Genomic DNA, 23961 nt, shown 5'->3' on the forward strand with positions numbered 1-23961 from the left:
GATTATCAGTTATACGTGTGGCAGTACTGATAAGAATTTATTGATAAGAGAGGCTTACCTGTGGTATTGATGAGGAAAGTTTATTAGTGATAACCTTCGGTGATAGTGATAACGAATGTACTGACAATACAATGAGCGTATTTTCACGAAGGTAACGAAAGCATACCGTTTGCTGATAACTGTTTTGGCGATGTTTTAATGTTAAAACTGTTAACTGTTTAATAAAATGTTTGCTCTCATCAGTAAACTACATTTCCAGGCTCCAGCATTTTTAATGTTTGATACTTATATTTATGTAAAATCTGTTTTGCGGTAAACAAACAATCTTTATCAATTTAAAGTATGAGTACATATCAGTTAAAATGTTTGCCTTTGAAACCACAGATATATATTACAATATACTGAGTGGCCCATAATGATTTGACAAATTAAATAACTTTAATTTTAGTGAATATTTTTAAGATTTTTTTTTTAAATTGATTCATATTCATTTGCGCTATAATCATCAAGTTTGTTATTTCACTTAAGTGATTTACTTTTTAAAACATTTTTTTTTTAAATTTATTTTATTGACATTTGTTTAAAAATGTATTAAGCTGTATTTATTACGTCATATTTTTATGTTTAACCATAATTTAATAATATAACTTGCTTTCATGTATTCCAATTAAATTACAAATATATTTTATATATAAAAAACACGAAGTTATTAAACATTGTTTAATTAGTATGCATTTTCATGAGTATCGGAATGAAAGATCTATGTATAAATTATATATAAAACTAAAAAGTATTTGATAAAGGTTTTTACTTTTTATTGACTTAGAACTAATTATTAAAAACTCAGAAGCAGAGGGTTAGAGTTAGATAAATACCGATATAAAAGTCCAAAAAAAAGTATATTTTTAGGTAATTGGCGAATGTGTATATTTTCGACCCATTTAGCTTATGCCATATCCCATAAGCCACCTATATAAATTGAATTTTTTATCTGATTAGTTATTTCTATTTTTATTACCTATATATATATATATATAAATGAATGTATGTGTGTGTGTCCCTCACAATTTTCATCAGAGTTTGTAGAAAAACAGCATTATATATTTATTTTGTATCAATATGTATTAGGTAGAATCATAAAATATAAATGTATATCCAAATTATAAAAAATTATTAGCATGTATTGGCCCGTAATACTTTATAATATTAGTGGGGCGCGATAAAACATTAATATGTACTACTAAGTCATCCTCAAGTCTCAACAATGTGTATCAGGCGAGCCAAAAAGTGTTCATTGTTCGCTATAGCAAAATCCCAACCAAGTCAATTATTAAGGTGGTGAAATTTCGTTTCACCCATACTATCGATTTAAAAAAATAAAAATCGAAAAAAGGGTGCCCGGTAAAGTACCACAATTAAATGTTCAAATTAAAAATCTTTAAGCCAAGTGGAAATAATTTAGTAAACATTTTTTATCGATTTGATTATAATAATTTAGTATTTTCCTTAAATAATGTAGAATTGTTTCTAACTTTAATATTAAAATAACTTATATAAAATCCGTTGTGTTTATAGTATGTACACTATTGGTTTTTATTCAAAAAACGATTAATATTATATGTTTATTACTGCTAACCTAATAGTATTGATAAGGAAGGTTTTTCAGTGATAACCTTCGGTGGTAGTGATAACGAATGTACTGATAAGAGTGTCTTATCAGTGACAATACAATGAGCGTATTTTTACAAAGGTAACGAAGGCATACCGATTGCTGATAACCGTTTTTGCGATGTTTTAATGTCAAAACTGTTAACTGTTTAAGGAAAATGTTGGCTCTCATCAGTAAACTGCTTTTCCAGCAGTTTGTAATGTTCGGTACTTATATTTACGCAAAATCATTTTTGCATAAGCAAACAACCTTTGTCTATCTAAACAATATCAGTATATGGTTGCTTTCGGTACCACAGATACATACTACAATATACTGAGTGGCTCATAATGATTTGACTAATGAAATAACTTTTGTTTTAGTGAATATTTTTAAGATTTCTTTTAAAATTACTTGCTTTACTTTTTAAGTCATTTTTTTTGTTAACCTTGTTTTTTTTAAAGAAGAAGAAGCCATATTATTTAGTATAGTTTTTAATAAATAATTAGTGTAAGCAAATTGTATTTTTGTTCATACGTAAAAAAGTTATATTCATTTGAAAATTATGAACATTTGATGTGTTACAATTTGTGCTTTTTCCGTATAATTCTCAGTTAAAGTTTTTATGTCATCACTTATGTCACTATGTCCAAATTTAATAATTTAATTTTAATTTTTAGTGTGTAATTTTCCTAAATAAATAATTTATGAAAAAAACACTGGTACACATTAAACAACTTATTTATTTTATAAACGAGTATATATAACAAACGTGTTCTAAGTCCTCCTACTCATTAAAGAGACTTTCATAATATTCTGTATCTGATATTGGCTCTAAAGATTTGTTATTTGTTAAAAAAGGATTACAGTTGTCATATTTAGGAAACAAAAACATTTTTTGGAATACTTTTGTTATTTAATTTTTGTGAATTTTTACATAATTTAACTCAAATGTACAAATTGTAATAAATGTACAATGTACAAAACCCAAATGTAGACATAAAAGATGAATATGCAAAGAAGTAATATATAATATTTAAATAATTATAATAACAATAATATTAAGGAAATTAAATATATGAAACAATAAAAATATTGCTTAAAAGAAAATAATTTCTTTTTTTTAATTCTATTACATTTTAATCATTGTTTAATAACCATAACTTTATTAATCATTTGAATATTATCCTCCAAAACATAAGATAACAATTCAAAATTATACTAATTAGTTTAACTCAATTCATAACAATTGCATTATAGGCGGTGACTTCAATGCAAAACACCATTCCTGGGGTTGCCGTGCAAACAACCCGCGTGGTCAGGTTCTTCACAATTTTGTAACTAGAGGAAATCTAAAAGTTCTTGCTCCACCAGGTCCAACTTATTGGCCGACCTCATCTCGTAAAAACCCAGATATTCTAGATATTTTCATTACAAAAATCCCAAACAACATTCACTGCACTACGGAGAATATACTCGAGTTAAATTCTGACCATTCCTCAGTACTGCTAACTCTTAAGGGCTCTTTACCAACGAACCCGTCTGCCTTCACACAAGCAAAAATACAATAAACTTGCCAACCATCTAAAAAAATTGTTAGCTAAATTCAAAACAAAATCTCTTGAAAGCTTTCTAACTAATCTCTCAAATGATGGTAGTCTTTGGAAAGCAACAAAAAATGCGTGCAAAACTAAAACCCCAAACGTCCCAATAAAAAAAAACGATGGTAGCTTTGCTATATCTGATACAGATAAAGCCGAACTGTTCAAACTCCATCTATCTGAAATTTTTCAGCCTCACCCTGATATTGCCTCTCCTAATAACATCAATTCTGTGGAAGAGTTTCTAAACTCCCACTACCAGTAGCTCACCCTGTCAAACACTTCACTCCGAATGAAGTTAAATATGCTATTGATAAATACCCTCTCAAAAAATCTCCCGGGTTTGATCATATTACTGCTGAAGTTGCCAGATGCCTGCCAAAAAAAGCGATCATCCACCTCACGCATTTATTTAACTCTGTTCTCAGGCTCTCATATTTTCCTACCCTCTGGAAATTCTCGATTATTATTCTTGTTCCAAAGCCCAATAAACTTCCTGACTCCATCTCCTCTTACAGACCCATTAGTCTGTTACCTTTTTTCGCCAAAATCCTCGAAAGACTTTTACTTAAACGAATTCTACCATGCCTAACTATAAATTCCATTCTTCCCAACTCGCAGTTTGGATTTCGATCTACTCACTCAACAATCCATCAAGTTCATAGAGTTGTAGATGCAATTTCTTATGCATTAGAAAAAAAATTATATTGCACTTGCGTTTTTCTAGATATTTCTCAAGCATTTGATAGGGTCTGGCACCACGGGCTCCTTTTCAAATTGAAAAAATTTTTACATCCAGTATACTTCCTGATCATTAAATCATATCTCTCTGACAGATATTTCAGTACTCGTTTCGGTGAAACCCTCTCCAGTATAGCTAAAATCTCGGCAGGTGTTCCGCAAGGTGGAATTCTTTCGCCTGTGCTCTACAACATCTACGCCTCTGATCAACCAACCTCCCCGAATACGCTAGTCGCCGACTATGCCGACGACAAAGCTATAATCTCAGTAAATAATGACCCGGTTATTGCTTCCCGCCATCTTCAAAATCACCTCTCCCTCATGGAAGAATGGTACACCAACTGGCGGTTGAAAATAAACCAGTCAAAATCCGTGCATTGCACTTTTACCCTTAGACCTACTCTCTGCCCAGCTGTCTCCATTCATGGTATCTCTATTCCAAACCATCAAACAGTTAAATATCTTGGACTAACTCTAGATCGTAGATTAACCTGGGCCCACCATATAAAGTCTAAACGAGTAAACTTAAACTCTCGATTACGCCTTCTTAAAACATTTATTAACAATAACAAATACACTAATATCAACACAAAACTGCTCATATATAAATCTTTAACCAAACCAGTCTGGACTTATGGCATACAGTTATGGGGTAATGCAAAAAAATCAAATTTAAATAAAATACAAACATTTCAAAATTTAGCACTCAGGAAACTTTTAAATGCTCCTCCTTACGTCTCAAACCACACAATCCACACTGATCTAAAAATGAAATTGGTACACGAAGAAGCTATAGCTCATTACCAACGCTTCCACAATCTTCTTTCCTCTAATAACAACCCGCTAATACGAAATCTTGCAGTCTTTTCTATTCCTGGAAACCCACCCAGACGCTTAAAACGAAAATGGTGTCGTGACCTACTTGTTCAACCCCCTCCCATCAACTAATTCAAGTCAGAGCATCAGCTGCTTAACAATTTTATAATAATAAAAAAAAAAAAAAATTAATATTGAGTGTCATTAGTGGATGACTTCTCACGTCAAGCGTATCATGTCGTAAATTACTCTATACAACCATATAAACCTATTGTGCCCCTAAGGTATAGATTGTTTATCTCAAATAAAGAAAAAAAAAAAAATCGAATATTATACAATTTTCACATTTTTTAATTTACGATTAGCTTTTCATACAAGCTTAAACCGGTTATCATATAGGTAAATATTTATTTAATAAAAAAATTATTTTGTGTATGCTTGTATCCGATCATTCCTTATTGTGGGCCTTATTGCAGAAACGCAATAGTTTTGCAAGATACTTCTGTTTTTGCTTTTTCTCTGGTGCATTGAGTTGATCATTCCTTGCGGCAACAGGCTAGAAAATTATTTTTTTAATAAAAATGATCAGCCCTAAAATGTATCGCCCAGTAACCACCCAAATAAAGACAAAATTATGCATCGATTTACATCCCTAGGTTAAAGCAATATATTGTTATGTGAGTTGAGCAACTTTTACAAGTTGAATTACCTCATTCTGGCTCGCATCGTTTTCGGAATTATTTATCTTTGCATTACCATCTGTTGAATTTAACTTCGCATTATCTCCTTCTATCTCAATACCTGTAAAATGTTTGAATATTAGTTCCGAATTACAGTTAAAACAATGTTAATGTATACCACAAAATCGTGTATCATATATTTTCTTACAAGGCAGGCTTTTCTTATCGATGTTTTTAATTGTATTAGATACCACAAAATAATATAAATATGGTATATGTAACAGTCGAAATTTGTGTTTAAACGTAACTTATAACTTACCATGGACATCAGTTTTTGGTTGGTTATGTAATCGGTCTTCGAGAATTTGTAATCTCTTTGCAAGACATAAATTAATAACTATATTAGTGCGTCTCTGAGTTAAGACATTATCATGTGACTTGGGCTACTTTTACATCTGGTTTAGATAGAAAACTAAGTATGAATTACCTCCTTCAGGTTCGCGACTTCTTCGGTACCGTTCTTAGCTAAGTTTGGGACCAACAAAGGAACTGCAAAAAGTTTTAAAATTAGTTCCGAATTCCAGTTGAAACAATTTAAATGAATACAACTAAATCGTACAAGGGTGGCTTTTATTTTTGATTTTTTCAATTTTATAAGGTACCAAAAATCATTACAAATATGGTATAAGATACAGGTTTTCGAATTTTATGTTTAAAAGTAACTAACTACTTACAACTCATCTTATCTTCGTAACGTAATTGGGGATTGTTTTCTCGCAATATCTTATTAGCTTTTTTCGCAATCTAAAATAATTAAAAAATATTTATAAGTACCTATTTAAATAAAAATATTTTTCTTATGATATATTTTATTATCCATATTAGTGTGTTTTAAGTTTTAAGAATCATACGGTATTTTTTTATTTGATGATAATACTAGTTAATATCTTACAAACCAACTAATAGTACAATAAGTATTTTTTCTACAGTCAGCGTTGCCAATTTTTTTTTTGCTCATTTTTTAAAAATTATCTACTTTAAAATGCATTTGTAAGTTTTTGTGTGTGTAGATCTCTCCTAAAAAGAAAATAGGTTTCTTCATGTGAAAATATGTTCTATAGGTTGTGTTTGTGTGTATACTTTTGTACATTTCTTAATTGGATATTTGTAACATAAATTCAAGTTCATTGTTATTTTCAACAACAATTTAAACATCCAAATATTAGTCATGTTATAGGTTTAGTGAAAAGCAGCCATAGTTACCATAACTGTAAGCCTTAAATTAAAAAGAACTTCTTTAAAATTATTTAACAAAAGTGAAATTATTTCAAAATCTCTTTCAAGAATCACAACCAAAAATGTGCATTGAACTGCATCTGTAAACGATAAAATGTTGATTATGGATTACCTCTTTCAAGTACGCATTATCTTCGGCAATTGTCTTTGCGTCATATTTTACTGAAACAGTTAAATGAATACAACAAAATCGTGTACCAATCGTTGCGTTCCAGTGCGGTTTTTCATAGCGATATTTTGAATTGTTTTAGGTATCACAAATCAATATAAATATGGTATAAAAAAAAGGTTTTTTTAGAAATTAGTGCTTAAGCTTATTTCTTACCACGGACTTCAGTCTTTGGGTCAAAACCTTGTAAGTGATCCCATATTCGTAAACGCTTGTTACTAATTTCTCCTCTCTAAAATAATATTAAGCTAATTATAAGTATTTATTGAATATAATTAATATTGTTTATCTGGGTCATGGAATATAAGTAATAAATATTATATAACCTTATATGGTATTATAAGTGTACACTGAAGAAACCATGAGTAATATTTAAGTTGTTTATACAAGGACCAATTACGACTGTAACCTAGATTGTATAGTATATAAGACATAGATTTAAGGTGTTGGATTTACCATTCTATTACGGCTGCTGTTATAATTGAAACGTACGTTGTATATATATATATTATTCTCTATACTGTGTGTGTTTTTTATATTTAATAGTATTGTGTTAAACATATTATTGTTGTGTTTTATTTTCTACTTAAATACTAACTTCCACCAAGATATACAGGCGTATATCGCAATAGTATTCAAATAAAAACATTTTCCTAGTGAAATATTTTATTACCTATATTAGTGGTGATTTAAGTTTTTAGAATTTTTAGTAAAAAATATTTGTTGTAAACCAACTAATAGTAGGTATGTATTTTTTTTCTACAGTCGGCGCTGTCAGTTTTTGTCGTTTAAGAATAGTCTACTCAAAAATGTAGTGTTACTATTGTAATAGTACATCTGTTAATGATAAAATACTAAATATGGATTACCTTTTCATCATACAATTCTAAATTGACCTTAAAAACAAAGTATTAAACATAAATTTAAAATTATATTTAGTTCATTAAAATTTTAACAGTTTTTTTTCTAATTTATAAATGTTTTAAAATAAAATGTAGTATTATGTGAGTTGCACTATTTTTACATTTGTTTAAGATCAAAATCGAAATAAATATTACTTTTTCCAGTTCTTCGAGTTCCTTAAACTTGAAAACAAAGTATTGAACATAAAATTAACATTTGTTTTAAATCCATTTAAATTTTTACATAATTATAATTTTTATTTTACATAGTATAAATGTTTACAACTAAATTGTAGTGAGCATGCAACTACATTACACTTTATAAGAAAGTGTTTATTATAAAAATAAACTTTTAAACATTATATAAAAACTGGTTTTGCATGCATAATCGTTTTTAAATTATTCAAAAGTTTTAAAAGTGTTAAAATTTCTAAAACTAAATTGTTCTAACTAAATTTTAAGTAAAATGTAGTATAAACCGTGGTAGATGATCCATCAACAGTATAATAATAATTTCTAGGTTTGGTATGACTAATTTTTTTTTATTTCAAATAATAGCTATGGCATAATGTTTTTTGAAAACAACAAAACGATACATCTCCCACCCCTAGCTTCCACCCCTACCTCTTATCTCCTATATCTTTCCCTATCCCCTACTCACTAGCTCCCACCCCTATCTCCCTTAATAAAAATTCAAAACAGTTTAAGGGCCCAAATTCTTTATAAATTGTTTTCAGCCAAATATTAAACACTACAATATTAGCTAGAAACTTGATGTTTTCATATACTAGCTTGTTACTGCTTCTTAATATACTATATCGTTATCTATAATTCCACCACTACTCTAAATTTATTCAGTACTTCAACGAGACATGAAAATGCGTGGTTGCAGACTCGGCTGAATAACTTTTTCAATCAATAAAGTCAAAATGTTTATGACTGTTTAATGTTTATTTTGTGTTAGTTAGGCTGCGTAGAAACAGTTGTATTAAAGTATGACGCAAAAGACAACGTTTTTTAAAAACAATAAAACGACACATATTTTTAAAAAATAACACTCGTGTAAATAGGAACTTTATTTCATATGTTCACAATATTGTAAATTTATTAAAAAAAGGGATTGATTTTTTTTTTAATTCGTATAATTATATAGTACTCATGTAATAGTTCTTATACACAGTTTTACATTCCTAAACCCAACATACAGTACGAAATAGTGCCATTTTATATCGCTTAAGATTACATTTGAAATATGACTTACCTGTGACGGGGAGGTCACAGGTTTACAGGAATTTTTAAATCTGAAAGTGATAAAATCACTTTCGAAAAAACGCTTCGATGCAAATCGGTAGTTAGTATTTTCAAGCCAGTACAGTCCAAATCAAGCACAGTATAAACCAGCAAAGTTAGCAAGTTTTAAATGAAGGTTCTGTATTTACAAATGAGCATCAAAGCGTTAATTTGAAAGTGATTTTATCCGAGAGGACTAGTACAGTAGAGTATTGGCATAATGTAATCAAAGCAATGAGGAAACGGAGAGGTCACAGGTCTACAAGAATTATTATAAATAAAAGTGATAAAATTGAATAAAATCGCTTTCAAATAAACGCTTTGATGCTCATTTGTAAATACAGAACCTTCATTTAAAACTTTCTAACTTTGCTGGTTTATACTGTGCTTGATTTGGACTGTACTGGCTTGAAAATACTAACTACCGATTTGCATCGAAGCGTTTTTTCGAAAGTGATTTTATCACTTTCAGATTTAAAAATTCCTGTAAACCTGTGACCTCCCCGTCACCACTATGCCCCGACCCAACTATGCTCCGTCCCCACTATGCACCGACCCCACTGTACTGGTTTTTTTTTTTTTTTGCAAAAACTTAGTGGACCAAAAAACACAAATACAATGTCTTGTTATATTTTGTTGGAATGGTCGACGATTCATGTTTCAATCGTTTGTACTCCATAGTTTAAATTATAAACGCGTATTCTCAATAAAATTAATATTTATGTATTATATACTTCTATTAGAGCAATCTCACACAAATTATTTATACTTCCTAGATTATATTATTTCAAAGCTATATTATACTTCTATTTTACTAGATTGACAATGTACAAAATAAAATGCAACTAAAAAAACCTTTTCATAGATCCTTAAAATATAAAGGGTGGGTTAGTGAAACGGGTTTTACCATTTAAATACATTAGAAAACCGCCTCATAATACTGCCTCATCCTGTATATTAATTTCTTGTTATTTTCTAAAGAAAAATCGATTTTCTTACATTTAAATTAAAATAAATCGTATACTGGTACCGTGATGGAGAAAACAATACATTTTACCTACATATATTACTTATTAGTTAAATATTACTAACGTGTATAGCCACTAGCAGTCGGCTATTGCCTGTTATTTAACAATAACCTTTTATGGAGATTTTAAAAATTGTGTTTTTTTAATAATAGCATAGGAGCAGTATCATGATGTTAAATGTTCACGAGATTTGATCTAGTCATAAAATAAAGTATTATCATTTATGACTTAATTATTATTAAAATTTATCTTAATCTGTACATAGTAATAAAATAATGAAATATTTTATACAAAATTAGAGCTACAAGTTGATTAACTAAAAAATTAAAATTAGCACGAAGCAGATTATCTAATATTAGACAATTTAAACAATCGAGCGTGAATTTCTTTAAATGAATAACAGTATAACAATATACAAAACATTAGTTTTCCTTTAAAAAAATTGTGTAATAAAAAAAACATTTTGAGGCGGTATACTGCATAAAAACCAACACTTAATCTGAATCCAAAAAACAACAGTCCTCTTCATTATTTGCAGGTAGTTGGACATTATACACTCATAGTTACACTTCGGTAAGGTTATATAACGCAGGCTATAAAATAACGAGATAACGACAGTGGTTTTGTCGTATCAGAATCATTAAGTGTCTTAATAAGTACACGGATAGGTTTTTTTCCCAATAAATCGAGTTTCTAAGAATTAAACTTTTTCAATTTCCCCCCCCCCCTAAAGTACCAACTAGATGAAATTTGCGATTCATGGAGTTGCTACTCGAAGGAATTGGTCCAGTATTAAAAAAGTTACAGTGTATACAGATAAAAAAAAAACACACATCAGAGTAAAACCAATACCTTCTCGCTTTGCATCGAAGCTAAAACATTTATCTGGATTTTTGTGAAAAAGGCATTAAAAGTGGTCAAATTATATGTTTTTGGGGTCGGTGATTACGAATTTGTTATCAGTTCTCAATTTTAATCAGCCAGAAAGAACTTAAGTAAAAAAAAAAAAAAAAAATGAACTTTGTGTAAACTTTAAGTCAAGAGTGGTACTTGAGCACAAAACCTAATAGTATCATTCTGCATAGATATAAATAAAATTGTTTTAATGATTTGATCAATTTTTTTTAAAGATTTTAGGTGTTTTTGTTAAAATATACGAAATCTGCGAAAACACAGTTTCCCGGCAGTTAAAAAAAAACTGTAGTGCCGAATATTTTTCCCGTTTAATATGTTATGAGCACATATGAGTTCCAACTACTGCCAAATTTTCAACCCAAAATTTTTAAAATTACCGCTAAAAACCCGGAAAAACAAAAAAAATTGTACCCCCTCTAGGGGGGTGGGAAATGGGTATAGTTTAAGTTTGACACAACTGACGTGTGCGGGCATACCAAATAATTATTTCTTATACATTTCAACTCGATCCGACTCTTTTTCTCGAAATTATAGCCAGTAAAAGTTCTAACTTAAAAACTCGTACGGTTTTTTTTTTGTTTTTTCAACTTTCGTCTGTGAAGAATTAAACTTTTTCAACTTTTACTCCCCCAAAATACCAACTAGATGAAAAATGCGATTTATAGAGTTGCTATTCGAAAGAATTGGTCCAGTATTAAAGAAGTTACAGTGTATACAGATAAAAAAAAAACACACATCAGAGTAAAACCAATACCTTCTCGCTTTGCATCGAAGATAAAAATGTAACAACACGTTTTTGTACAAAATGCAAAAAGGTTACTCATGTACAAATATATCGGCTAGAAAAAAACAACATGTTTTTATATTGGCTACAATTTTAAAAAAAGCCATACCTTATTATCTGGTTTGAATATATGTTGATTTAAACTCGTTTTAGGAGATGAAAAGTCTATTATAAAAAATGCAATGTCTAAACACTTAATACATGTAAATGTAACCTATATACGGATTTATCGTTTTGAAAAAAACAAAAAGCAACAGATAGTATTTTACACGTTTTGTAACAGAGATACCAAATTATTTGGTTAAATATACTTTACATGTTTATTGCTACTCGTTAATTAGATTACTTAACCTATTCTCTGGTTTGTTTGATAATACCCAAATTATATTAGATTTGACAAAATACAGAAATTATTATAAAAATACAAAAATCATAAAACAAAAAAATAATATTATAATTAATCGGTAAAAGTAAACTCTTTAATTAATAAAGCTGTTCATTAAAAAAACCGTCAAAAAGGGATTACAGGTGTTATAATAATAAAAAAAACTCTTTTTGGAATATTTTTGTTAAATTTTTTATTTTTGTGAAATTTTACATAATGTAACTCAAAACCCACGTAAACATAAAAGATAAATATGTCTCATAAAGAAAAAAGAAAAAATGTATAAAGTAACTACAACAGTACTAAACAGGAATTAATAGTAAACAAGTATTATATAAGTCAGAACCCATGTTAACATAAAAGATAAATAAATGTAAAGGAGTGAGAAATAATTTTAAAAAAATTATATAATAACAATAATGTAAAGGAAATTAAATATATGATACAATATTGTAGTACATTTTAATCATTATTTAATAACCATATCTTTGTTAGTAATTTAAAAGTTACAAAATGTTCATATTTCTTAATTTGTGTTTAGGTAGGTTTTAATGCAATCTTAAACCGGTTATTAGATAGGTATATATTTATTTATTAAACAACTTATTATGTGTATGCTTGTATCCCATCACTCTTTATGGCGGCCACAAAGAAGTTTTGAAAGACATTTATTTTTTCTTACCGTGGACTTCAGTTTTTGGTTGGTTATCTAAACGGTCTTCGAGCATTTGTATTCTCTTTGCAAGACATATATTAATAACTATATTAGTGAAGTTTTAAGATTCAACAATTTTTAACTTTTTTAGATTACATTACTAGTTAATAACTTATAAGCCACCTAATAGTGTATAAAGTTATGAATCTACAGCCAGCATTGCCAGTTTTATCGTATAAAAATTATCTACACTAAAATATATTGCCTGCCCAAATAAAAGTCTAGTCTGATAGGTTTCAAACACATTTTGACTTAGTGCATCAACTACATTTTTAATGAATATAAATTTATTGTTAGGTTCTTTTGATATGATGAACTATAAATTTCATATTTCAAAAAATATTTCGTAATATCCTTTGGCTTCTCGACTTAGTATTTATTTCATTTAAAATTTAAACTATTGATACCATTTTTGAAATTCAATAATCATTATATGTTAAAAACATTTTTTTTTATTTGGCATTTGCTTAAACAAATATAAATTGTTATTTATCGTGTAAGTTTAAATTAAAGTATTCAAATTTTATTAGTGCGTCTCTGAGTTAAAACATTATCATGTGACTTGGGCTACTTTTACATCTGGTTTAGATTGAAAACTAAGTATGAATTACCTGTTTCAAGTTCGCGATTTCTTCGGTAACGTTCTTAGCTAAGTTTGGGACCAACAAAGGAACTGCAAAAAGTTTTAAAATTAGTTCCGAATTCCAGTTGAAACAATTTAAATGAATACAACTAAATCGTACAAGGGTGGCTTTTATTTTTGATTTTTTCAATTTTATAAGGTACCAAAAATCATTACAAATATGGTATAAGATACAGGTTTTCGAATTTTATGTTTAAAAGTAACTAACTACTTACAACTAATCTCATCTTCGTAACGTAATTGGGGATTGTTTTCTCGCAATATCTTATTTGCTTTTTTCGCCATCTAAAATAATTAAAAAATATTTATAAGTACTTATTTAAATAAAAATATTTTTCTTATGATATATTTTATTACCCATATTAGTGTGTTTTAAGTTTTAAGAATCATACGGTATTTTTTTATTTGATAATAATACTAGTTAATATCTTACAAACCAACTAATAGTATAATAAGTATTTTTCTACAGTCAGCGTTGCCAATTTTTTTTTTGCTCATTTTTGAAAAATTATCTACTTTAAAATGCATTTGTAAGTTTTTGTGTTGGATTACCTCTTTCAAGTACGCATTATCTTCGGCAATTGTCTTTGCGTCATATTTTACTGAAACAGTTAAATGAATACATCAAAATCGTGTACCAATCGTTGCGTTCTAGTGCGGTTTTTCATAGCGATATTTTGAATTGTTTTAGGTATCACAAATCAATATAAATATGGTATAAAAAAAAAGGTTTTTTTAGAAATTAGTGCTTAAGCTTATTTCTTACCATGGACTTCAGTCTTTGGGTCAAAACCTTGTAAGTGATCCCATATTCGTAAACGCTTATTACTAATTTCTCCAGTCTAAAATAATATTAAGCTATTTATAAGTATTCAAATAAAAACATTTTCCTAGTGAAATATTTTATTACCTATATTAGTGGTGATTTAAGTTTTTAGAATTTTTAGTAATTAATATTTGTTATAAACCAACTAATAGTAGGTATGTATTTTTTTTTCTACAGTCGGCGCTGTCAGTTTTTATCGTTTAAGAATGGTCTACTCAAAAATGTAGTGTTACTATTGTAATAGTACATCTATTACGATAAAATACTAAATATGGATTACCTTTTCAATGTACAATTTTGAATTGACCTTAAAAACAAAGTATTAAACATAAATTTAAAATTATATTTAGTTCATTAAAATTTTAACAGTTTTTTTTTCTAATTTATAAATGTTTTAAAATAAAATGTAGTATTATGTGAGTTGCACTATTTTTACATTTGTTGAAGATCAAAATCGAAATATATATTACTTTTTCCAGTTCTTCGAGTTCCTTAAACTTGAAAACAAAGTATTTAACATAAAATTAACATTTGTTTTAAATCCGTTTAAATTTTAAACATAATTATAATTTTTATTTTACATAGTATAAATGTTTACAGCTAAATTGTAGTAAGCATGCAACTACGTTACACTTTTTAAGAAAGTGTTTATTATAAAAATAAACTTTTAAACATTACATAAAAACTGGTTTTGCATGCATAATCGTTTTTATATTATTCAAAAGTTTAAAAAGTGTTAAAATTTCTAAAACTAAATTGTTTTAACTAAATTTTAAGTAAAATGTAGTATAAACCCTGGTAGATGATCCATCAATAGTATAATAACAATTTCTAGGTTTGGTATGAAACTGATGAAAATTCAAAATAGTTTAAGGGCCCAAACTCTTTATGAATTGTTTTCAGCCAGATATTAAACACTACAATATCAGCTAGAAACTTGATGTTTTAATATACTAGCTTGTTACTGCTTCTTAATATACTATATCATTATCTATAATTCCACCACTACTCTAAATTTATTCGGTACTTCAACGAGACATGAAAATGCTCTTTCGTGGTTGCAGACTCGCCTGAATAATTTTTTCAGTCAATAAAGTCAAAATGTTTATGACTGTTTAAAGTTTATTTTGTGTTACTTAGGCTGCGTAGAAACAGTTGTATTAAAGTATGACGCAAAAGACGTTTTTTAAAAACCAAAAAAAACGACACATATTTTTAAAAAATAAGACTCGTGTAAATAGAGACTTTATTTCATATGTTCACAATATTGTGAATTTTTTAAAAAAAGGTATTGAATTTTTTTTTAATTCGTATAGTTATATTGTACTCATATAATAGTTCTTATACACAGTTTTACATTCCTAAACCCAACATACCGTACGAAATAGTGCCATTTTATATCAGTTTAAGATTACATTTGAAATATTACTTACCTCGTTCACGAATACTTCATATAACGCTGCCTTAAAAAAGTAATAAATACAAAATTAACACTTGCTTTAAATCGATTTTAATTTTGAACATAAGCATTAATTTTTAAATTCTTAAAAATGCATTAAATCTCGATTACCTTCTGTGAGTCTTTTAATTCAGAATGTGTTAGTTTTAAACAACAAATTATTAAACATAACACAAATATTGCTTTTGCATGCATCGTAGTAATTTTAAAATTATACAAAAGTGTTTAAAAAGCCTTCAAAATTATTATAATTGAATTTAGTATATAATGACTGGTGTTATTAACGCCAATTTAAAAGTGCATAAAAAGGAATTAACTTGTACCCACGAAGTAAAAACACAACCAATAAAATACGCTCTAAGACAAACAAAATGTGTTTTGCCAGATCTAACGTTTTAGTTACGAAAATTCGTCCGTTCTTTTAATTTGTACAAAAACAAAATGAGGTCACCTCTGTACACACATGTTGGTCTAAAATGTGTATATAGTGTATAAAATTCAAATGTCTACCGATTTACACAAATTTTTTTGGGCAAATTACATTTGAAATTGATATAATAACACCCGCCATATTTTAAAATATCATCACAAATTAACATTTGTTTTAAATACATTTAAATTTTTAACATAATTTTTATTTTTATTTAGTAAAAACACAATCAATCTATAATACGCTCTAAGACCAACAAAAGCAAATATGTGTTTTACCAAACCTATCGTTTTAGCTACGAAAATTATTCGAGAATTCGTCCGTTACCATATTAAATTTGTACAGAAATCAAAATGAGATCACCGCTTTACACACATGTTGTTCTAAAATGTGTATGTTGTGTATAAAATTCAAATATCTACAGTCTTACACATACTTTTTGGGACAAATTGAATTTAAAATTGATATTATAACACCCGCCATATTTTACAATAGCACCTAGAATAGCTTTATTAAGGTTTATTATCGAGTAAAAGTTGTTTTTCACTATTATTATTGTTGCAATGTAATTAAATGATAAATAACATAATACAATTTTATATGGTTTATTGTCAATATGACAAGGCTGCTAATGGACACTGGCTTTTTGTTCTGCCTATCTAGTACACCATAGGCGATTGTTTAATCTTTTGAGTTAAAACCCTATAGAAACCAATTATTCCACGTATATTCTGCTAGTAATCCAAACGATACATAAATAGAATACAAAATATTATTCATGATTAACTTATGCTTGGGGACATTGATTATGACTGATTGTGAGTCATATAAATAACTGCCAGACATATTACATGTTATATGGTAGTGTTGTACTTTTTTCTCTCACATTCTCTCTTTTAATATTTTCAATAGTAATTTAGAAGCACTATTCATTGAGATTAGCGTTTGATATTGTTTACAGGTTTTACTCGAGGTTTTCTCGGTGTGCCACTAATACACTGATAGACTAGTACAATGGTTCCATTCCTAAGGCATATACATATATCCTATGTCATTAGTAAAAAGCGTTTATATTATAAAAAAACAACGTCAAAAAGGAATTACAGGTGTCATAATAAAAAAAAAACTCTTTTTGGTATATTTTATTAAATTTTTTATTTTTGGGAAATTTTACATGGGTAATGTGACTCAAAACTCAAATGTAAAAATAAAAGATAAATATGTAAAGAAGTAAGATATAAAATATTTAAATAACAATATAATAGCAATGATATGAAGGAAATTAAATATAAGATACAATAAAAATATTGCTTGAAAGAAAATAATTTTAATCATTATTTAATAACCATATCTTTATTAGTAATTAATATGTTATACAATTTTCACATTTATTAATTTGTGTTTTGGTAGCTTTTCATATAATCTTAAAACAGTTATCAGATAGGTGTATATTTAATTAACAAAACAAAGTTGTGTATGCCTGTATCCGATCACTCCTTATTGTGGTCCTTCTTGTGCACATGAAATAGGCTCGAAATCGTATTTCTTATTTTTTTTTTCACTGGTGCATTGAGTTGTTCATTTTTTGCAGCAACAGGCTGCAAAAATATATTTTTAATAAAAATGATTAGTCTTTAAAGTATAGCCTACCCAAATAAAAGACAAGTCTGGAATTTTTAAAACACATATTAACATTAATATTTTTGTATTATCTGTTGTGGTTAAATAAAATATAAAAATTGTGTTTATTATATAATAATAAAAGCTCTGTAAAAATGGCTAATAAAACTGAAAAATATTTCAAAATTTGTTACAATGACCATAACCAAAAGATAGCATCGATTGTATCCCTGGGTAAAAACTATACATTGTTAAGCCAGTTGCGCTATTTTTACATTTGATTGTGATAGTAAAATAAATGGATTACCTTTTCCTGGCACGCATCATTATCTTTCTTAAAAATCAAGTATTAAACATAAAATTAACACTTTCCTTAAATCCGTTTTAGCTTTAGACATATACTTTTTTTGTAATTATTAAAAATGCATCGCTGGGTTAATACAATAAATTGTTATTTAAATTTCGCTTATTTTAGATCTGATTATAATAATATACTAAAATATATGAGTTACCTTTTTCAGGTTGGCTTCATTTGTAGCAGTGGTGTCAGCTGAGACTGGGGCCAATGGTTGACCTGTATAACGGTTTTAATTAGATCCGAATTACAGTTAAAACAATTGTAATGAATACAACAAAAGCTTGTACCATTTATAGAGTGTAAATATGGATTTTCATTTTGATATTTTCAATTGTGTTAAGTATCACAAATCAATATAAATATGTTATATGTATAACAGTTTTTTCTGAAATATAAGTTTAAATGTAACTTATAACTTACTTGTCTGTGAAAGATCATCTGTTACGGATTCGTGGATAAGATCTTGGCTGTTAACATGTACGTCTTTCTAAAATGACAGACGAAAATAAAAAAACATTTAGACGTATTTAAATAAAAATACTTTTTTTACGACAGAATTTATACCTATATCAGTAACGTTTTAAATTTCAAGAATTTTACCCTATTAGATTATAACACTAGTCAATGACTTACAAGCCAACTAACTAATAGTATTTATAGTTATCAATCTACAGCCAGCGTTGCCACATGTTATAGTTTATTATTAAAAAACGATGCACTATAATATGTATTGCCTACATAAATTATGTTATTTGCGCTACCATTACATGTGGTTTTGATAAAACACTAAAGTAGAATTACCTCATTCTGGTTTGCATCGTTTTCGGAAATATTTACCTTCGCATTATCATATCTTAAGGATTCGTGGATACGGTCGACACTCTTAACATTTTCATCTTTCTAAAACGATATTAAAGTAATATTAGGAAGTATAAAAAAAAAATACTTTTTCTCATAACATAATTTACACCTATATTAGTTTCAAGAATTTTACCCTATTATACTAGTTCATGACTTTTAAAATAAAAAACTTAAAAGCCAACTAATAGTGTATATAGTTATTAATCTACAGCCAGCGTTGCCAGTTTTTATCGCTCATAATTTAAAAATTATCTTGTCTAAAATATATCGCCTTCCCAAAAAAAAGTCGAGTCTGAAAGATTTAAAAAGATTAGGAGATTCCAGTGGGCTGGTCACTATAACCTAACCTAGCGTAGTTAGAACCCGTTATTGTACATGGTATTGGCAGAAAACTCAGAAGGGAAAAGACCTCTTGGATTACCCCGTTTAAGATGGGAAGACTTAGAATCACTGAATGATGGTCCAGATTGGAAAACAAAATCAGCTAACAGATAAACTTGGAGGATCGGTTGATTGACGAAATGGGCTTAATGGCCGGTTATACTCAAGAAGAAGAAAGAGAAAGATTTAAAACACATATTGACATATAATGTTAAAATCAGCTTTACTAATCATTACTGTCAGCCATAAGTTAATAAAAAGAGCCTTTAGAGTTAGTTATGAAAACGAAAAATATTTCAAAAAATCTGTATAAAAAACTTTAACGAAAGCCAAACAAGTGCATTGTTTTTTAGTCCTAGGGCAATCTACTTAAGATAAAATACTGTTTATAAATTACCTTTTTAACGTACATACCTTCATCATCCTTTAAAACAAAGCATTAAATATAAAATTAACACTACTGACACATATCCATTTCTTTTTAACACAATAAACTTTATACATTAAAGCAACATTTAATTTATATTACTTAGTAATTATTGTTTAAAATATATATTAATTAATAATGATTGATAAATTGTATTTTATATTATTATATTAAATTAAAATAATGGTTTGTATTCTTTCAAATAACCTGTAACATTTCCGTTGGTTCTACTTTTTTGTTGTCGGCCATTATCCACGATACTTTGGCAGCGAGCTAAAAACAATATGTAATTAATTAAATACTACATTTTTTTGATTATGCATTTATTATATCAGATCAAATTTCAGTCCATATTTATTTATAACAATAATTCGAGCATCCAAATATTCGTTAGGTTATATGTAAGTTTAGGATTAGTAAAAAGTTAGTGTTACTGTTTTGTTTTGTAGGAAAACAGCTTATATATACTTTACTGCCAGACCTTTATTAATATAAATTCTTTACAGTAGGTGACTAAAAAAGAAAATATTTCAAAATCTGTTCCAAGAATTATAACTAAAAGCCAAAAATGTCCATCAAATTGCATCTATGATTTAAAACAACACGTCATTTTGTGAGTTGTGCTATTTTTACATCTGTTTAAGATTAAATACTAAATATGAATTACCTTTTTCACGTACAAATAATCTTCGGCCTTTAAAATTGGATTATCTCCTTCTATCTGAATACCTGTAAAATGATTCAATATTAGTTCCGAAGTACAGTTAAACAATTTTAATGAATACAACAAAATCATGTATCGTTCGTTGAGTAAGTGCGGTTTTTCGTTTTGATATTTTTTATAGTTTAAGATACCACTAATCAATATAAATATAGTATAAACAATTGTTTTTCTCGAAATTATTGTTTAAACTTGTTACTTACTACGGATTTTAATCATTGGTTACATACCTTTTTCGCGTTTCTGGACTCGCTCCATCTTTGCTAAATTGTCCTTTGCCTAAGTTATTATTAAAAATGTACAATTAATTAAAAAATGTAATACATCATCAGTAGAGTTTTAAGTTTTAAATATTGTGCACTATTACATTATGATACAAGTACCTAATTACTTTTATGCTAACTAATTGTGTATATAGATATTTATCTACAGCCAGTGTTGCCAGTTGTTATTGCTCAATATATAAAAATGATGTCTAAAATGTATTGCCTACCCAAAAAAAACATTACATTCATTTTTGATTAGTTTGGGTATAAGCCATAAGTTAATATAACGTTTTTAAAGTGTTTATTAAATTTTCGAGCATTTAAGTATTAGTAACGTTATAGGGAAGCTTAGGTTTGGTAAAAAATTAGTGGTTCAATTTTTTGTTTTGTTTTGTAGGAATCCGGCTTAAATAACCGTTACAGTTAGCCGCAAATTATAAAAGGTCTTTTAACATATGTTTGCGATAAAATACTAAACATGGTTTACCTTTTCTGTGCACACACCACAATTGCCCTAAAAAACAATGTTTAAAACACAAAATTAACACTTGTTAAATCTATTTTAATTTTATCCTAATTTATTAAAAAAATTTTTTAATAAAAAAATATATTATTACGTGAGTTGCGCTACTTTTACAACTGTTAAATACAAAATTATAAATATAGATTACCTTATTCCGGTGCTCACACTCCTTCCTCTTAAAAACAAAGTATTAAACATAAAATGAATACTTTTTTTTATAACCATTTTATTTTTTAACATATTAGTAAATATATATATATATATTTTAATTATTAATAATTTATTCAACTGAAATATAGTAGGCATGTAATTAGGGTTACACTTTTTCACATGCAATTATTTCAGTACATTTTAAGAAAATTACTTAAATATCGATTAACCATTGCTTCTCAGTGTAGGCAAAACGTTTGTTTTAAAAACCAAACTTTTAAAAATTAAACGAAAACTGTTTTTTTATGCATAATAGTTTTGAAACTATTCAAAATTTTATAAAATGTGTAAGGAAATAGGGTTGGCATTAAAAATGTGGATGGAGATAGGGTTGGGGGTAGGAATGGGGATGTGGTTAGTGGTGGGGATGTTAAATTTTTTAAATTATGTGTTGTATTTACAACGGTCAAACTATAACTGAAAAATAAATTAAATAATATTACAGTTCATATTCATTCCCTATGAATTATTTTAGGCCAGATATTATGTAAAAACTAAAATATTATCAAGAAACTTGATATGTTTATTAGCCACCTTAGATACTAGCTTGTTACTACTTGTTTATATACTATTTAATAACTATAACTCCACTACTACTCTATATTTATTCGGCACTTCAACGAGACATGAAAAAGCTCTTTCATAGTGGCAGACTCGGCTGAAAAATAGTTTTATTCATTTATTGCTTATTATTTCAAAATTATTAAGCATTAAACAAACTTTAACTTTTATAAATTTGTAAATACTGTTTAAAAATTCGAGCATCAATTCAATAGCTATTACTGCCAGGGTTACAAATAACCCTTATTGAATAAAAACAGAAAATATCAACAACCAGACACATTTATTATAGATTGACGGACTTGCTGATCATGTAAAGGCAATCCAACGGTATTTTTAATTTGAAATTGATTTTATCCGAGAGGCCTAGTACAGTTGAATCTATATTTTACTATATTTCTCATTATGCCTATGCATAAGTGATAAAATTAAATAAATTAACTTTCAAATAAACGCTTTGATGCTTATTTGTAAATACAGAACCTCAGTTAAAACTTTCTATCTTTGCTGGTTTAGACTTGCTTGGTTTGGACTGTACTGGCTTGAAAATACTAACTACTGATTTGCATCTAAGCGTTTTTTCGAATGTGGTTTTATCACTTTCAGATTTAGAAATTCCTGTAAACCTGTAACCTCCCCGTCTCCACTATTCCCCGACCCAACTATGCTTTGTCCCCTCTATGCCCCGGCCCCACTGTACTGTTTTTTTTATCTTTTATTTAACTTATGACTAAAGCAAAAATAACCGATCACGTAAGTATAGGTACGCAATTTAGCAAGTGTTATTTAGGCTGTGTAGAATCAGCCTTATTAAAGTATGACGCAAATTACAATGTTTTTTGAAAACAACAAAGGGATACATGTACTTAAAAAATAAAACACTCATTTAAATAGAAATTTTATTTAAATGCTTACAATATTATAAATTTATTTTAAAAAATGGATTGCTTTTATTTTTAATTTGTACATAATAGTCCATATACAACATTTTAAGTTTCTTAACCCAAAATATCTTACAAAATCCAATATCATATAGTTATTAATTTATTGTTTATTTCAAAATTATTAAGCATTAAACACATTTTAATTTTGATAAATTTGTAATAACTGTTTAAAAATTCGTGCACCAATTAAATAACAATTTCTGCCAGCCCTTAATTAATGAAAAATACTTAAAGTTGTTTAATTAAACAGAAATAAAATTTAAATTCTCTTTCAAAAACCATAATTAAAGGCTAAAAATGTGCATCAATTTGTATTTTTGTGTTAAAACAATACACTATCATAAAAGTTGCACTACTTTTACATTTGATTAAGAAAAAATACAAAGTATGAATTACCACTTCCGCGAGTACTTTTCCTAAAGCTACCTTTAAAAAAAAGTATTTAACGTATCATGTACATTTTTTTAAAATTATTAAACATATATTCTACTAGTAAGTATGATTTACCTCTTCCGCGAAATCTTTGAAAAACGTTTCCTTAAAAAGAAAGTATTAAGCGTAGTACATTTTAAAGCCATATACATTTTTTTTTAAATTATTAAACATATATACTACTACAACTAAAATGTGTTAAGTATTTTTTTACTGTTACACTTTTAGCTTCGATGTAAAGCGAGAAGGTATTGGTTTTACTCTGATGTGGGCTTTTTTTTTCGCTGTATACACTGTAACTTTTTTAATACTAGACCAATTCCTTCGAA

General features: G+C 27.8%; 2 protein-coding genes across 11 annotated transcripts in view; both read right to left on the reverse strand.

Annotated features, from left to right (window-relative positions):
* The window catches only part of LOC126836884 (uncharacterized), a 40151-nt gene extending 23921 nt beyond the window's left edge, over window positions 1-16230 (reverse strand). For 5 of the 10 annotated variants that reach the window (XM_050570563.1, XM_050570559.1, XM_050570558.1 and 2 more), the window contains exons 1-6: window positions 16010-16230; window positions 15873-15902; window positions 14910-14936; window positions 14720-14746; window positions 14380-14455; window positions 6895-6944 (exon numbers count right to left, since the gene is read on the reverse strand). In XM_050570563.1, the coding sequence (XP_050426520.1) occupies window positions 6895-6944; window positions 14380-14455; window positions 14720-14746; window positions 14910-14936; window positions 15873-15902; window positions 16010-16093 (294 nt within the window). In that variant the 5' untranslated portion in view covers window positions 16094-16230. Of the gene's footprint in view, window positions 1-6894; window positions 6945-8009; window positions 8037-12587; window positions 12993-13581; window positions 13644-13828; window positions 13899-14165; window positions 14216-14379; window positions 14456-14719; window positions 14747-14909; window positions 14937-15872; window positions 15903-16009 lie in introns of those variants that run through there. The other 5 variants (XM_050570565.1, XM_050570566.1, XM_050570560.1 and 2 more) reach the window with 5 other exon arrangements.
* Window positions 16231-17818: 1588 nt separating this feature from the next.
* Window positions 17819-20696, reverse strand: LOC126836933 (uncharacterized). Its single transcript, XM_050570653.1, has 7 exons — window positions 20643-20696; window positions 20457-20530; window positions 20183-20248; window positions 19108-19206; window positions 18727-18793; window positions 18461-18522; window positions 17819-17926 (listed from the first exon to the last, which is right to left on the reverse strand). Exons 3-7 carry the CDS (start codon window positions 20222-20224, stop codon window positions 17819-17821), a joined length of 378 nt encoding a protein of 125 aa, XP_050426610.1. The 5' UTR covers window positions 20225-20248; window positions 20457-20530; window positions 20643-20696.
* Between the last annotated feature and the right edge of the window lie 3265 nt (window positions 20697-23961).

Source organism: Adelges cooleyi, unplaced genomic scaffold (genome assembly GCF_023614345.1).
Source record: "Adelges cooleyi isolate 19-005CV unplaced genomic scaffold, UGA_ACOO_1.1 ACOO_flye_CR_arks_rails_tigmint_CR_PRNA_247, whole genome shotgun sequence".
In the NCBI taxonomy this organism is placed as follows: domain Eukaryota; kingdom Metazoa; phylum Arthropoda; class Insecta; order Hemiptera; family Adelgidae; genus Adelges; species Adelges cooleyi.